Source organism: Cenococcum geophilum (assembly GCF_001692895.1).
Source record: "Cenococcum geophilum 1.58 unplaced genomic scaffold K441scaffold_30, whole genome shotgun sequence".
Taxonomy (NCBI): domain Eukaryota; kingdom Fungi; phylum Ascomycota; class Dothideomycetes; order Gloniales; family Gloniaceae; genus Cenococcum; species Cenococcum geophilum.
In genome coordinates this window covers 1,531,698-1,547,444 of record NW_027137588.1, presented here as the reverse complement: position 1 = coordinate 1,547,444, position 15,747 = coordinate 1,531,698, and the positions used below count along the sequence as shown (strand labels likewise).

General features: G+C 48.9%; 5 protein-coding genes across 5 annotated transcripts; 2 read left to right on the top strand and 3 right to left on the bottom strand.

Annotated features, from left to right (window-relative positions):
• Positions 1-225: 225 nt before the first annotated feature.
• On the bottom strand, positions 226-1,653 carry K441DRAFT_172621 (uncharacterized protein). The gene is made up of 2 exons (XM_067640326.1): positions 1,341-1,653; positions 226-1,276 (listed from the first exon to the last, which is right to left on the bottom strand). The coding sequence occupies exons 1-2, from the start codon at positions 1,436-1,438 to the stop codon at positions 340-342; spliced, it is 1,035 nt and encodes a 344-aa protein (XP_067502373.1). The 5' UTR covers positions 1,439-1,653; the 3' UTR covers positions 226-339.
• Positions 1,654-1,869: 216 nt separating this feature from the next.
• Positions 1,870-4,258, bottom strand: K441DRAFT_678689 (RING finger domain-containing protein; the record flags this gene model as incomplete). The annotated part of the gene is made up of 3 exons (XM_067651181.1): positions 1,870-3,709; positions 3,760-3,932; positions 3,998-4,258. The coding sequence occupies 3 exons, from the start codon at positions 4,256-4,258 to the stop codon at positions 1,870-1,872; spliced, it is 2,274 nt and encodes a 757-aa protein (XP_067502372.1).
• A 1,030-nt stretch (positions 4,259-5,288) lies between these two features.
• On the top strand, positions 5,289-7,852 carry K441DRAFT_568592 (cysteine proteinase; the record flags this gene model as incomplete). Its single annotated transcript, XM_067643836.1, has 4 exons — positions 5,289-6,344; positions 6,393-6,499; positions 6,554-6,716; positions 6,767-7,852. 4 exons carry the CDS (start codon positions 5,289-5,291, stop codon positions 7,850-7,852), a joined length of 2,412 nt encoding a protein of 803 aa, XP_067502371.1.
• Positions 7,853-8,342: 490 nt separating this feature from the next.
• K441DRAFT_706508 (alpha/beta-hydrolase) lies at positions 8,343-9,656 on the bottom strand (the record flags this gene model as incomplete). The annotated part of the gene is made up of 6 exons (XM_067653665.1): positions 8,343-8,497; positions 8,602-8,713; positions 8,792-9,043; positions 9,093-9,244; positions 9,468-9,551; positions 9,601-9,656. Coding segments are annotated over 6 exons (811 nt in total), but the record flags the coding sequence as incomplete, so codon positions are not given.
• A 2,306-nt stretch (positions 9,657-11,962) lies between these two features.
• On the top strand, positions 11,963-13,845 carry K441DRAFT_678686 (uncharacterized protein; the record flags this gene model as incomplete). Its single annotated transcript, XM_067651180.1, has 3 exons — positions 11,963-12,540; positions 12,628-12,911; positions 12,980-13,845. 3 exons carry the CDS (start codon positions 11,963-11,965, stop codon positions 13,843-13,845), a joined length of 1,728 nt encoding a protein of 575 aa, XP_067502369.1.
• Between the last annotated feature and the right edge of the window lie 1,902 nt (positions 13,846-15,747).

Here is a 15,747-nt window from a genome sequence, read left to right as displayed (position 1 = left end):
AAATCCATTCGCAGCACACTCATCTACCAACACCAACTTTCCTACCTCATCCCTATTATCCCTACTGTTTACTCTTATCCTTGGGCCCACGCTTAGTCCCAACCGCTTCATTAATCCAAACCGTAACCTGTCCCTTCTCGCCCACCGTCAAGCAATTCTCCTCCCTCCACTGCCGCCACCTCCCTTTATTGCCCCCAAAGGACAACAGTGTCTTCAATTCTGTCGGTATCCTTAGCCAACTCTGGTATGACCATAGAGACTTATGCATATCCGCAACAATAGTAGTGATCCTGCAATTTGAGGAAAGGCCCATTACGCGCATGGCCAGGAATTTGAGTTCTAGACAATCTGGAGGGCCGGAAGCGGGGTCGGGGCGATCGATTTTATTAGTTTCGCCTTACTGTAACTGATCTCGTGGTTAATGTGAAGGTCTGTGATTAGATTGCCTGGAAGCGGGACCGATGAGATGGCACGGCTCCAGGCGACCCAATGGGACTCCTGAGTCTCAATATTTAGGCCGATGACCAGTAGGTTTAGTTTCGTGATGAGCCTGCGCTGTGTCTTAAGTAGGCTCGGCGTGAAGGGCTTGTAGGTTGTGATGCTGCGGAAGGCGAAGGTATTGGAGATGTAAGGGAGATGGCGAGCTTCGGCGTAAATCTGTCTGCAGACGCGAAGACAGCAGAGCGAAAGTCCGCGGTTTGTTAGAGCCGGTCGAGACTCTTCATCCTCGGAATCATCGTCAAAATCGGTAGAGTCGTCAGAATCGTCAGGATCGCTCCCGAAACCTTGCGCTTGGCTAGCATCAAAGAAGTCTTGCCCAAAACCGTCCCACGCGCTGTCGTCAGCATGGTTGAGCCCCCAGTTCATGGGAGAGTTCAATCTGATGGTCTCCTTCATCTTGAAGCATGCTGAATGTCTGGCCGCGAAGGACCGCACGAAGAATGGGTTCCCAAGTATAAATAGTGGGTGTGAAGAAGGAAAACTTGCTAGATCGAGGCCCATGTGGTTAGACCAAAGTTCTGTTCCGCGAAGGCGTTGTTCCCGGGTAGGATTCATAAGATGCTCAACCGCTTCTTGATCCGCTTGCGTGCACAAGCACAGTTTGTTAAACAGTCGAACTTCACTGGACGCAATCCTGCTCCCTTTACCTATGCGACTATTAACCACGGTGTGTTCGATGTGGAGTGTTTGGCCGCCTAGGACATAATTCAAGATTATATTTCGAATCTCGCCCGGAAGCTTTAGAAGAGGTGACTCTCTAGCGTTCCGTTGTGACCTGGAAATCGAGCGACTAGTTAGCCCGTTTTGTGTTTAGGAGGGAACAAGGAGACCTGACTTACGTCGCATTTGGGGCGATGAGGTAGGGCAACCAAAGGCTTCTTGTCATTTGTGGTACTGCTTTAAGATGGATCTCTTCGGGACTAGAGTAGGCTTCCATGAAAATCCGGCCGAGTGACAGTTGGTAAAGTACGGTCTAGTTTAAGTTGGGCAACGATGACCAGGTTGATCGTGAGCCGGGAAAAATAAAAATTTAGGATTCAGTCACTTGACGAATGGAACATGAAAGAGGTGACCGGTGTGACAGTGTGAATTACAAGCAAGGATGGGCTGCTCACTTCAAGCGTCACCATATATCGTCTTGACCGTGATACTGGTCTACCTAGCTTTATCATCCACTGCTTGCTATCTCATTCGGAGCGAAATCACCCATTGGCGCACGATTTCTAAACGGAACAAAGCTTGTCCACCACACCATGGTCGGATCTAAGAACGCTGTTGTAAGAAATAAACCTCCAACACCAGTTCTTTCCGTCTACAACGCGAGCGATTCAAATGCCGAGTAAAAGCCATCAAAGACAAAGAGCAGTGTCAAGCCCCTCTTCTCACGTTAGTGCTCATTAGAGTGATCTTCTTTGCTTTCTTCTTCTTTCCTCCACTAGCTGCGCCCCTCTTAGAGCTTTCGCCCGCTCCGCCAAGAGAGATTGCCTGCGCTCGTGAGATCATTTCTTCTTCTTGCAAGAGATCTTTCTCCCACCCTTGTAACCATCCATCATCAGGTAAATCTTGTTCTTGCGGTGCAGCTTGCACGATTGGTGAAGACGGTGTAACAACTGCTGTACCCCAAACAGTGCGAGGTGCAGATGGACTGGTAGAAGGCGACGCGAGCGATGCAAAACCATGCCCACGATGCGAAGGCCAGGGTGGAGATGTGGACGCGCTCTCGGCATCGGCAGATGTTACATTTTCAACGGCCTCGGAGGCCACGAGAGGTTGGAAGTCATCCGCGGTAAATCTATCAGAAATGCTGGGCCGTTTCCGTCGTGCTGGTGCATACCGCGCGTCCTCTTCCTTTTCGGCTTTTATTCGTGCCTTTTCTTCACGCGCTTCTTTGTCTTGGTTCTTCTTTCGCCGTTTTTCGATTTCCTGCCGGAAACGTTCTAAAATTTCAGGAGCTACGGTATCGGTCCAGTCGCACTCTAGGAATCCCACTTCACACCCATACGGGAGATGCGTTAGGTACTTAATTTTCTTCCGCAACTCATCGTCAACGATGTGACCGGTAGATATACGCTCTACGCGTGGTAAGATTGTTGATGGAAAAGATGAGAAAGAACCGAAGGCGGCTTTTAAAATGCGTATATCTAGAGGAGAAAGGTAGTAGTGCAGGAGAGCCTGATAGAAGTAATACTCGGAAGGCGTATGGTGATACTCATGGTGTTGACGATTACGAAACTCTGAAATAGAGGTGCCCAGCACACCATCTTTCGGCTTCCGGGATTTAGAAGCCGCCGAAAGTGTCCGAAAAGTTGCAGCATGTAAGCTGCCGGAGTTTAGCTCTGGGTTGTCATTTTGCCCAAGGTTCTCCAGAGCCTGGGTTCTATTTTGGGGTGTGGGCAGATATCCGTTGAAACTTTGACCAGACTTCGAGGCATTCTGGATAAGGTACATTTGGGGGGTATTTTCGTTGAACTCGTGAAAGACTATCGGAGACCTCTTGGGTTTCGGCTCTATTGGTTTGCTGGGCATGGCAGGAGGGTTGCCAATGCCTTTGACCTTTTCTTTTGCCTCGCGGATCATCTTCACGGCCTTACGGACCCATTCGACGTTATCTTCTCCAAACATCAATTCGTCCTCTTTCTCCTGAATTTCCAGTTCTCTAATCTCTTCCTCAAATTGTTCTGCCATGTAGTTCTCACTGCCTTTCATGACTCTTGCATAATCCATTACTTCGGCGGCAAAATGCCACGGGATGTCTTCATCTTTCCCCAAAGCATCGGCTCCGTCCCTTGGTAAGGCAAGGGTACTGCCAGAAGATCGCATGACAAGTCGCAGTACAACGTCTTCGCCTTCTCTTGGAGCCCCGCCTTCTTGACCAGTGTACCATCTAACCGGCCGAGTGTCCGACATATATATACTGTCCCAACACAACGGGCACTTCTTTGACCTCGCCCTCTTTTCGGGCGTCTTGCCTTCATCCTCAGAGTGCATGTAGCGAATGAGGCAAGGTAGGCAGAATATATGACCACACCTTGCCATTCGGGGAGCAACAGGAGTTCCGAGGCAAATGGGACAAGAGGCTAATTGGGATTGAGCGGATACTAATATCTGCATGACATAATTCCAGTCAAGATGAACATCAGTATCAACACTCTGCACATGATAGTCGCCCCTTGGGTCGACAATGAAACGGTAGTTGGAGTGCACATATCTGCCACGAGGTCAGTTTGATCCTATATCAAATCATGCCATCCGCATTACCTCGCTTTATCCACAGCGTGGTAGCCGGAGCCCAACCCCCAAGTAGGATGTCTCTGATTGTTTCGGGAAGGGCCGTGGTGATGATGAGGATTTTGAGGGTGAGGAAGGCTGAAGTTCATTAAATGGGTAATTGATGTTTGTCCTTTACGGCTGTTGAGGGAATGCATGGCGACCTGTACGAATATAACGAATAAGCACTCAGGAGATTCTGGTAGAAGAATGAAGAGTTGGCACTTACAGTTTCAGCCAGAGCATCCTCATCCGCAAGCCTGAAGCGCTTTGAGCCTTTATGCTGCTTCCGAGCGGCCTGATTGTTCCGTGGTGAAGGTGATGCTCGCGATGCTGCCCCCGCTCCGAAACTACCCAGACCCCCGCTTCGCCGCTGGCCGTAACTATCACTAGTTGCCACAGAACCAGCCTGAGACTGGGCCGGCGAGAGCTGGCCAGAGGCAGTAGCAGATTTAGAGGAGGCGGCAGCAGATGGCGGGTTGGAAGACATGACGGCCCCCCGACGATTACCTAGCAATGATGAAGACGGGCCTCAAGCGGGGAGTGGCAGGTCTCGACAGCACAGAAATTAGGAGGGACGGGAGGCGAGACGAGAGAAGGACTAGAAGGAGTGGATAGGGAGGGATAGAGTGGTGTGGTAGATATCCTCGATTGACGAGTGGAGGCGTTTGGGTCCCCCCGGGGAAGGGTTGGACTTGCAAGCAGGAGTCACAGACGACGGGGACGAGCTTTGGAGATGAGCGCGCCACAGCAAGAATCACGTGAGTGGCTGATGACGGAAAGCGCACGGACCAATATTCTGCGTTTAAGCCGCAGGATGTGAACTCCTGCCTCTCCTCTGCCTCAGGCCCTTTAGCAGCAGCAACAGCTTCCTTCATCGCCATCTCCAATACCCACCCCCACTACCGCCTCTTATTTGCGTATGCACCTCTTTGACTCATGCCTTGGCTGAAGAATGCCCTCGATCTCTGCTGCTCTGCATAGCCTGTCGCTGCGCTCTCCTAGCCGCGTGAACTTCCGAACCCTGGTGATAAATCTCCATCCGCTCCACCGTGCCTCACCCAACCACACCGCTTGTGGAATCGCCTTTTCTCCATCCAGGCGCCCTGGGCTACAGTAAGCATCTCTGATTGCTGGCAAAGCGCGCTCAGGAACCTGCTGCATACCCTTAGTTGCCTCACAGGTCGGTCGCTTGGTCCTTCATCGGCCGGCGCTGACTGTGAAGGCAACGTCGACGCCTACCGGCAATGATGCCAGGCCCTCACATACCACCTGCCGTCCCTATCCATCAAGGCAGAAGGCAGAGTGACTACCATTACCACATACCTCCGCAGACCCATTCTCCCGTCCCCCACAACCCGTACGCAAACTACCATCATCCTCAATACCATGGACAACCACACGCGTCTCCATATCCACAGCAGTGGTATTCTTACCACCAGCCTCAACATCAATATCAGCTTCCACCACGTCAGTATCAGCAGCATAGCTCCCCGGTCGTAGTATCATCGCACCCACACATGCAACCCGTCCCTCCAGTAAATCGCCAGCTGGGTCAAACGCCGCCAATCGCTCACACAAGAACTCCTCCAGTTGCGCACAACCTCACTCCCCAACTAACCCCTTCGACGCCATCAGTCACATCACAGGCTCACGTGTCTCCCCCGACGCCCACAACCACTGTAGCTACACCGACTCCGCCTCCTTTAACACCTTCGAGACCGTCCTTCTCCGCGCCGCCACCACCTCAACCAACCCACAGAATGCCATTTTATCCACCACTACCTTGGTTATCTGTTCTGGATGCTCCGTTTCCTCCTAGGCCATCAAACAGGCGGAGACGGAGACGTGGTCCTGTGGCGTCTACTGAGGAAGGACTTGAGTTTCCTACACGCGGACAAGCAGAGACCATAGAAGGGGATGAACAAGTACAAGAGCAGACCGTTGCGGAAGAGCAGGCAGTTTCGCAAACATCTACTGCGGCTCCAGCCTCAGATCTTGAAACTCCTGCAACTTCACAGGCGCCCTCGGAGGTTGACTCTACACATCCAACCACCCCTTCGTCCACTTTACCTCCCCCTTCAACACGCCCATCAGCTTCTGTGTCCCATACGAGGACAGCCACAAAACCTGTTGTGCCTATTATCCCGATTAAACCGGTAGTACCAAATGTCGGGACATCGCAGCCGAAAGCCGCAGCTAGCGTTACGTCTACAACACCGAAATCGGGTCCTGCCGATAAGACTGAGACGAAGACAACTGAGGCTGCGGAGGGCCCCCAAGCTGCTCCTACAGAGACAAATGCAAATGCTGAGACTGTTCCTGCTCCTGTATCAACCCCCGCTAAACCAGCGCCTAAATCCTGGGCTGATCTGGTCCGCACAAAAACTGCACCTTCTACTGGCCAAGCTCTGGCATCACCCAATGGGGTTGTACTTACTAATGGCTCAGGAACGGCCACAACTAATTCTGTGGCCGACGTTTTAGGGTCTTTTTCTGTAGATTCGGATAAAAAGGTTGCTTTTCTCGAACCCCGTGGGCTTGTAAACACGGGGAACATGTGTTATATGAATTCGGTAGGTTTCCCTTAAATATTGCTACAACAGCTGGCTAATCCGCTCAAGATTTTGCAAGCTCTTGCTTTTTGCGTTCCTTTCTATGACTTTTTGGACCAGGTGGGAAAGCGCGCCGCGCACAGCTTCAAGAGCGAGACTCCTCTTGTTGACGCTATGTAAGTGCTAGGGTCTTCATAACATGCGTGGAAATTTACTGATAAATGCAAAAGGATCATGTTCATGCGCGAATTTAATGTCATTGATTCGGCAGTTTCTGCCGAGAAGCTTCGGCTTCGGCTCAAAGACGCCGAGTTGGAGCAATATGGAGAACCCTTGACTCCGGAATACGTTTATGATGTGATCAAGCGATTGCCTCGTTTCAAGCATATGACAGTAAGTCAAACAGACTACCATTACTGGGAATTTTATTGACAAATTATTAGCGAGGGCATCAACAAGACGCAGAGGAATTCTTGGGATTCTTGCTTGCAGGACTTCACGATGAATGCGCGCAAGTCATGAAGAGCCATCAGCCAAGCAGCGGTACTGACAGCGCCGAACTTACGTCTCCGATAAGCGAGAGATCAGGGTCTGTGGACGGCGGTTGGCTTGAAGTCGGCCCAAAACAGAAATCTGCAATCACCCGTTCCTCTGGGACTATCGAGATTGAATCCCCAGTCACTAAAATATTTGGCGGCAAGCTGCGCTCTGAATATCGTGTGCCTGGAGATAAGCCCTCAGTGACTCTCGAGCCGTACCAACCTCTTCAGCTAGACATCGGCGCACCCCACGTTCACAACATCACGGACGCCCTGAAAGGCCTCACGCACTTGGAGACATTACAGGGTGAGGTCAACTCTCCCCGAGGCTACAGGGCTTCCGCAACGAAGCAGGTTTTCATCGAGACCCTCCCACCGGTACTTATTCTGCACTTGAAACGCTTCCAGTACGATACCACAGGTGGAGCTCAGAAAATCTGGAAGAAAATTGGATATCCGCTAGAGCTCGAAATTCCAAAAGAGGTCTTCCCATCATCACACAAGCGCGGCGGATTTGCTGCTCGTGGTGGTCTCCCCCGCTACCGCCTGACGGGAGTCGTGTACCACCACGGCAAAAACGCCAGCGGAGGACACTACACCGTCGACGTCCTCCGCCAGGAAGAGCGGGAATGGATACGCATGGACGACACCATCATCCAGCGCATCCGCAGCGAGGATGTCGCGGAGGGTGGCTCGGAGGAGGATCCGAGGGTCCTCGTTGCGGCGCTCGAAAACCATAAGCGCGACCACAGCGCCAACCGCAACTTTTATGAGCAGGCCGGTTTGGATGAGGAAGAGGAGAAGGCGGAGGCTGGCTGGAGCCAGGTCAACGGGCTCGCCGCGCCTTCTGGGACGGGGAAGAAGTGGAGTGGGGTTGTGAACGGAACGAGCACGCCGAGTACGGCGGGTAAGAGGACGCCCGGTGGCAAGGAGAGCGTGAAGGATAATAAAGTTGCTTATATTCTGTTTTATCAGCGAATCAAGATCTGACCTTGTTCTTTCTCTCTTACTCGAGTCATATCGCGGCGTTCAAGGCTGAGAGAGGCGAAGGTCTTGTTGACAGAGTGTTTGGGAAATTAAAAAGTTTTGCTGGACATCTGGGTACAGGAGATGACAAGTTGTGGATGGATAGGTGATGCCGAGGATGAAGGGTTGTTCCTGTAGAGGATACGAAGAGGATTGGGCATAGGAGAACGGGTTTTTGCATTTGTGAGGATGAGATGCGAGACCCATCTTTGATTAATTCGTGTATATAAGCATCGCAAAAGCGGGGATAGGGATGAGGAGACTGTATGGACTACTAAGGAGGTACCGCTGCCGTCCCGAGTCGAAGGAAGTCTTTTCCAAACTCTATCTCTTGGGACATCTACTATATAGCTAGGTTCTGAGTCAGAATGATATATTTTGAGCATTTTCTAGCCTATCAGTTATGGCATCATGGCTCATTTGTAACTCATGGCAAGTGCGCTATCTAACCGACTTAACAAACATCCTCCACCTCGACATCCTCGCCACTCCGTGGTCCCAGATCTGACCGCAAAGTCCGATTGAAGAGCTCCGTGAGCATGGAGAAACAGATGCCAGCTATTGCAGGGTCGTATCGTCCTTTGCTTAGCTCATCGCGAATGAAGGCGTCTGCGTCGCTCGAATATCAGAATTATATGTTGTTTGAAGTGAGTTTTGAAGAGAGAAATAGAGATAGTGATAGTGATAGATAGAGAAGTCTCAAGATAACCTACGCTGAGCCCACGCAATCTCGTAAAAGCTGAACGTTACGTTTTTCTCCGTAAGGGTCTTGCGGATTAGATCTCGACCGGCTGGTGGGACGTGGTTGTCCATTTTCCCGAAAATCTGGAATGGTCACGCATTAGCTCCTCTCATTCCAATACCTTTGTCTCACTCTCCTAAAGACAGACAGGGAAAACGCACCATGNCCAGCTCTCCCTTGATGTCCCCCGCTCGTGCCAGGCTGTCGTCGTTCTTCCCCTCTCCCAGGGTATGTGAATGTATGTCAGTAGCGAAGTAGCATACGGCAGCCCTGACCCTTTTATCAAGTGCAGCCCGATATGCTAAATGCCCACCGAGACACATGCCTGTAGCGCCGATGCGGCCGGTACAAGTAGGCAAGGAAAGAAGGTAGTCGATTGAGAGGGTAGCGTCTTCATCGTAGGCTGAAACTTTCTGATGTTCCAGTGAGTTGGAGGCGCTTTTTTGAGAGAGTCGGAAACACCTTTGTGATTTTCCACTCATTGCCTTTGTCTGTGCCAGGGCCATCGTAGGCGAGCGGTTCCGGGCCGGTAAATTCATGGTAGGAGGAGGGCGCGGCAACGATGTATCCTTGACCTGCTATTTGGCGGGCGAAGCGGGCGACGGGGCCGGTTACTGATAGCCTTGAGGTTAGGAATTTTGGATATGGAGAGATATGTAGATTATGTCCAATTCCTAGAAACTGTGTTTTAAGAAAATGAAAGTTTTTGTCCTTTGGATAAATATAAGGAGACGTGGGTTGAAGGAATAGAAAATGAGTTTATTCTGAGATTGGCATTTGCGAAGGAGATGATTCAGTTGGAATTTGGAGGCGTCGAAGTACGCACATAATTCTTACCTTGGTATATCTCGCTGAATACCACTACGCCTGGGAACTTGGCTTGCGGGTAGTTGGCGATAGTTGGATGAAAGACAAAGATACCTGGCAATTTTAGTAAGGATTTTACACCAGTTTCAACTACGTAATTCACGCATATCTCCATCAGCCTGTGTGGCAACGTCCTTGTATGACTCTTGGATTAGCATTTTTATTATCTTGCCTTTCAAACGAGAATGGTGGGGTTGGGAATTGTTAATGAAATGAAAGCGGCCCAGGCGGATGAAGATGGGGTTGCTAAGATGGCTGCTCCGAATCATATTTCCCCACTCCTGCTTTCAATTACGGAGCAGAGCGCACCAGGTCTGCCCACTGGTCCTTCCTCCGCAAGGCCAAGCCCCTCAAGATATCCTAAGGCTCGAGGGTCCAATTCATGTCAGGTCCGCTTGCTTCTATACCCAGAGTCGATTCTCCTTTATCGCTCGAGCCGGCCGATTCCTACGATAATAAACTTGGTGCGACTCTTACGGTAGTGCGAATGGAGAGAGTCCGGCATACAGGCCGATACTTGATAAGGACTGGTCAATATTCTGCGGTTCAGCCAACTCGACACTCTGGCGTAGGGTACTAAGCTACTTTGATAAAATGCATACATGAGCAGAAAGAGAAAGAACCTGTTTGGCCTGCAAAAGAAAACACTGACCGCTCAGCCCTCTAGCCATTAAATAAAGACTCTGGCTGATTAGACGAATGAATCGGGCATCGAGCACGAGTCCATGTACTCCAGCCTGAAGATATAGACTGAAAGCCGCCAAACTGAATTTGAAGGCGCATCTTGAAACGATGAAAGAGAGCCCATACCCATTGAATCCTAGGAAAGGCCGTGGTTAATAGGCGCTAGATTTTTCAAGAGATCGCGTTGTCTAGGATGGGTAGTTCGGTTATGAATGCCTGAAACGGTGATCGCCTCTCTCCAAACAGCACTTGTTTCTGTACGTGAAAAATTCTCGAACACTGCAGCGTTTAGTCAAGTTTGGGACACGTCTGATTATTCCTTATTTTTTTAGGCGGATTTAGGGCTTTTCAAGCAAATCTCTTCACGTTCAAGACCGCAGACGATCGCGATCGATTAAACTCCTTGCTTCGCAAAGCCCGCTCCACAGTTATTGGACTTCGCAATAAACTACGTATCATTTTCTATGGAAGTTGATACTAAATTTGCATAAAACATCTTTAAAGCTAGCGCGATCTTACAATTGAATTGTAATCAACTTGCACATTGCCACGATCGAGCAGGAGCGCCACAATTTTGGACATCTACCAGCTTAACTAACTAGCTAACTATATCTTCAACTGAAAACCCGTATAGTACCCCTAGGTGACGGTTGCTTCGAACAAACCGTGTTGTTAAGTCTCACTGCGAAATGTGTAAAGTACATGCAATCACATTCCTACACCGAACTAAACTGTCGACACTAGAGCGTACGATAACCACTAGTGTCTATTTTATCCCTATCAACTAATAGTTGTATGCAGAGATCCCGAAACGGAATATCGATGATAGGCTATGAATTGCTGTTGCTGTGCTGGAGAATTTGAAAGGTTTCCCTACGTTCTGACAACACATAACCCGAATAATTATTAGGAATCGCGGAAGCGAATGTTGACGACAAATATCTTTCCTTCCACCCAAAAGAGTTAGCAATGGCAACTATTGTAACTACATTGGCGAAGACATGGGAACGGGTCTCTTCCTCCGTATATCAGGCGAAGCCGTCTTTGTAATTAGCACCTGTTCTAAATCGCCATTACTAATTTATTAAGCAGGCCACTGGTCAAATATTGCCCTGCACAAGGCCATCTCCCAGCGAATGAAGGTTCGCCCAGGCGGAGAATGGAAAGTTCAAGTTAGAGATTCGACATGTTTCGCGACTTTCGATTTCGAATGATGTGGCTAGGAAAACCTGAAACGCGCCCCAAATTGGGACTCCAAAAAGCACTAACATAGTGATTTGATCGCTTAACTTTGTCTCCAATTTCCTAGAACGCCACACTTGTTTCCGCTGACGTGGATGATGCGTTTTCACATTCACTCTCTGCCTTACCATCGCGGGCGCGATCTAGCAATGTACTCCGTATGCAGCCTGGGCTGACTGCAGCGGGCCGGCCTGGTCGAAGACGTGGATAGCAGCCAGCCCATGGGCCACGATCTGCCATGCGATTTACAGGAACAGACCGGCTCCTTATCGAACCGTTGTCCCTGAATGCAGTCGCAGCCACGAACTCCATTTTCCCAGGATGTCTGTCTGTCCAGCGTGGCAGAGGCTGCACTGCCACTGGCATTGGGAACAAAATGGACGGAGCAGTACTTCCTTTAACAGACTCTCTGCTTAGTTTCAATCCTTCCTTTCGAGGTCCTTTCTCGCACTTAGCCAGCCCTTTGCTGAAGGCTTTTCTGTCTTTATTTTTATAAACAGCGCAACACTGTCATTTAACCGGCACATTAAGCACTGATAATGGTATCCTTGAATTCAAAGCACCGTACAGACAACGAGTCTGGAGAGAAACCTGCTCAGGCTCATGCCAATGGCAAAGAGAGCAAGCCCAAGCATCGCAATAGCCGGAATCCGTTCCGGAAGCCAAAGGCATTTCGCGAGCTGTTGGAGAATATCGAAGACCAAATTTCACACCTCACCTCTACCGTAAAGAAGATTGAACAGGATCAAATCCTCAAACTCACCGAAGCGATCAGTAAAATCGAGCTTCAGTTTTCTAGTTTGGCCGAAACGACCCTTGCTGGGGGAGAGCAGAGTGGTTCGAGTCAGCAACCCAGACAGGCTGGAAACGACGTACCCAACGAGTCTCCTTCAGGTACGTGGAACAACTCCAAGCCTCCTCAAAAGAGGAAAGATTCTCCTTGGGAAGAATCCAATGGCGATGGAAAACGCTCAAAGGGCAACCCAAGCACTCCTGATTGGTCCACTGGCGAAAAAGGATACGGCTGTCCTCTAGCGAAGCTCTTTCCGGACCGATATACCCACGTATACGGTCCCTGTACTCATCGACCTGGGTTTAAGAGCATTGGTCGAGTCGTGTAAGTGTCCTACTCGTCCTACTCGCCCTACTCGCCCTGCCCCACTCTTGAGAGTTTACGATGCTAACCAACGCTTCCAATAAACAGCGAGCACCTTAAACGAGCACACCGAGGGTGTTCGAAATGTCAGGTGCAATTTACTGGCTCTTCCGACGCCGATATAGAATGGAAGATAGAGAGACATGGGGCCGAAAATCTATGCCATCTGACTACAGAGTCTACGGCATATCCACAGTGGTTGACGTCCAAACAAGAAGAAGTTTTTGCTCTGCGGGCGGGCTCTGGAACCTCTATCATTGGCCGTGAATACTGGGACGCAATTTGTAGATGCTTGGGGAATCTAGAATCTGATGACTTAGTGCCGAGTCCTTGTGAGTACATAATTAGCACTTCAAATTTACCACTTTCTTAAGTACCCAGTAGCTAACGATTTTAATAGGGTATGACTACTTAGTACCCAGACACTTAGTTGAGGCTTCTGCTCCGATGTTCGAAGAGAAAGAACAGGAACCAAACGACCCTGTTGTGAGTACTCTAGCGCCTCTAGAGTTACATGCAGATCCATCCTGGACGGATCCAAGTCCTCTTCAGCATCAGCCGCCAAACTGGACGGACTCAACTTCCTTATGTGACGAACTCCATTCCACATATAATCAGGGACCCGAGATCAGCGATTGTTACACTCGTGATAACAATCCATACCCTTTAATTGATGCATGGAATGATGAAACGTATTATTCTCAAATCTTTTCAAACACTGATGATCCAACATTCCTAACTACGCCTTTCTTGGATTTCCGATTGCCACAAACCACCGCCATTCCAACTACTACGATTCCACTTCAAACAGTACCGCGGTCCCCGGAATTGACACATAGAACTAGCTTTTCTTCAACAAACCCTTGGGCGGAATCTGCAACAAGCTCTATTATCGACGAGCCTATTCGACCCAACCCCCAGTCTAGTCCTATTCTTCGTGAAGCTAGCTCTAGTACAAGTCGCGATTTGCGCCCACGACTCTTCAACAGGGATTCTGGCTACGAAACTGCGAGTGCTCGCAGTAGCATGACTGCTTTCTTCTCGGAGATGATGGATAGTAGTAGATCTGAAACCATATCACCGTCCCAAACTCCAAGGCCCGGCAATGACCCATATTCACACCTTCACCTCTTGGCTGCACGCAGCGGCGAGAGTTCACAGCTCCGAACTTTTAATTTTAACTCCAGCCCCATGAGCTGCAAAAGTGGGCTAGACTTTTGCAAAGGCAAACGGCTTAATCCTTTTCGGAGAGCTCACAATTGCTAGACTGGCTTCCTATCACAAGAGCCTTTGCTTTTTTTTCTTCACAGCTATCTACAATGCTCTACACATGGATGTTGCCCTTTCGAGCTAGACAGGTAGTCAAGAATGTCTCAACGTTCGCTGATTGCTTTATACCAACTTGAGCACGAATGCATTTGAGCCTCCTTCCAAATGTAGGCTACGTCGACCTAGTGGGTCTGTTATTTTATTCTTAAAGATTGCAAAGTTTTGAGTCCGCCCTTTGGAATGACAGCCTTGCTAATTTCTTACGGGCTTGCTCTCCTTGCAGTTCTTTTAAGAGCTCTTTTGGTAGATGGACGTTGCTTCGATCTACTTTGACTTCCTTTGTCTTGGTATCTTAGGAAACAAGGCGTCAGACTGTACCTCCGTTGCAGGGAATTCTTCCTATTTTCGATGTGGTTAATGGATTTGTGGCGAGGGCGAGATCATACAGACGTGGAGTTTTTTCTAGAGCGTTTTGACGATTAATGGTAGAACGACCTGGCCAAGATTTTCTTCCTGATATGCTAGTGAATTCTTTCTATTTATGTATGTGCTGAATAGTAAGACTTAACAGTTACTGTATCAGAGAAATTGACCAAGAATTCTGCACAAGGAAAGTTCTTGTCTTCCCTCGCGGTGCGGGTTTGGGGAAAGCCAATAATATTCACCTAGGTTGGTTGCGAAATATTGGCCCACATAAACCAGTCAACAGCCTGAGGCATGCAAGAGCACACTAGCGCTCTCCTTCACCATCACCGCGTGTCGTAAACTGGCCAGAGAGACCAGCGGGAGATATTCCAAGTTCTAGGCATGATATCTTGTACCTAAGCAGCCCAGCATCTACAAGTGCCATTCATGCTCAATCTCATTTTCACTAGCGTATCTCCCAGGAGGCCTAGTGTTCACTCTATTCTTCATAGAATATAACCACTACATCACAGTGATCTTTTTGGGGTGGAGTGGAGTGGATCTGAGCTCAAATCCACTCCACCCAGCTAGTAAATTGTTGACTCCAGGAGCTCCAGTGCATTTATATACTAAATATAGAAAGGCTTGGCGTTAGCGTGGTGTTGTAAAAGGAAGGGTAGATATAGAATAACTCACCAAAAGCTACCTATATTATACCTTACCAATAACCTTATTCTCGTAGTTAATCGCATATTGCTCGTCTAGCTTCTCTTCCTCCTTATTATCTACGTCGTCCTCTACCTAAGCAGCTGCCTCCACGGCAACGGCAGCAGCAAGTTGGGCCTTTACTGCTTTCTTAAGCGGCACCCTTTTGCAAGGCTCTCCCACTAACGTATTTACTTCCTTATTATTAAATATACCTTTTAGCGGTGACCCATGTAAGTACTAAAGAATCTCATTTGCCTTAATTACAGTGTAAGAGATGGATGGATCGAGATTGGATCGGGATCCATTAATCCACTGATCCACGCCTAATCCATTGGTGGCGTGGATATGGATCTAGATCCAATAGTTATCCATTTATGGCGTTATTAAGGCAACGCCGTAATGCATTAATTACTATACTAACCATTAGATGGCGTAAAAGGGGTAAGCTAATAAGAAAGCAGTAAAAATAATAAAGTCTCTTACCTCTTATTCTTATTATTACTATTAACTATGCCTCTAAAGCTAAGAAAGAAGAAGGCTGTTACCAAACCACCTTTACTACCTTTACCACCACTACCTCCCTTAAACGTACCTCTATACCTCTAGCTACAAGATAGCCCTACCTAGTAGCCTTACCACCGTACCACCTAGTCTCCTAACTTATTAGATATAGTAGTAAGGCTAGAAGATTAAGTCTCTAATATAACTAAGCCCAATTAATCTACTATAATTTAAATAACGCTAACGCCTAATCCTAATATACTTAAGATCTTGTTACGGAACCCC

Excerpts from the sequence above, each read along its gene's own strand:
- K441DRAFT_172621 (XM_067640326.1), bottom strand. The coding sequence starts at position 1,438 with ATGGAAGCCTACTCTAGTCCCGAAGAGATCCATCTTAAAGCAGTACCA. Across the intron at positions 1,277-1,340 it reads CTCATCGCCCCAAATGCGAC|GTCACAACGGAACGCTAGAG; the intron begins GTAAGTCAGGTC and ends CTCGATTTCCAG.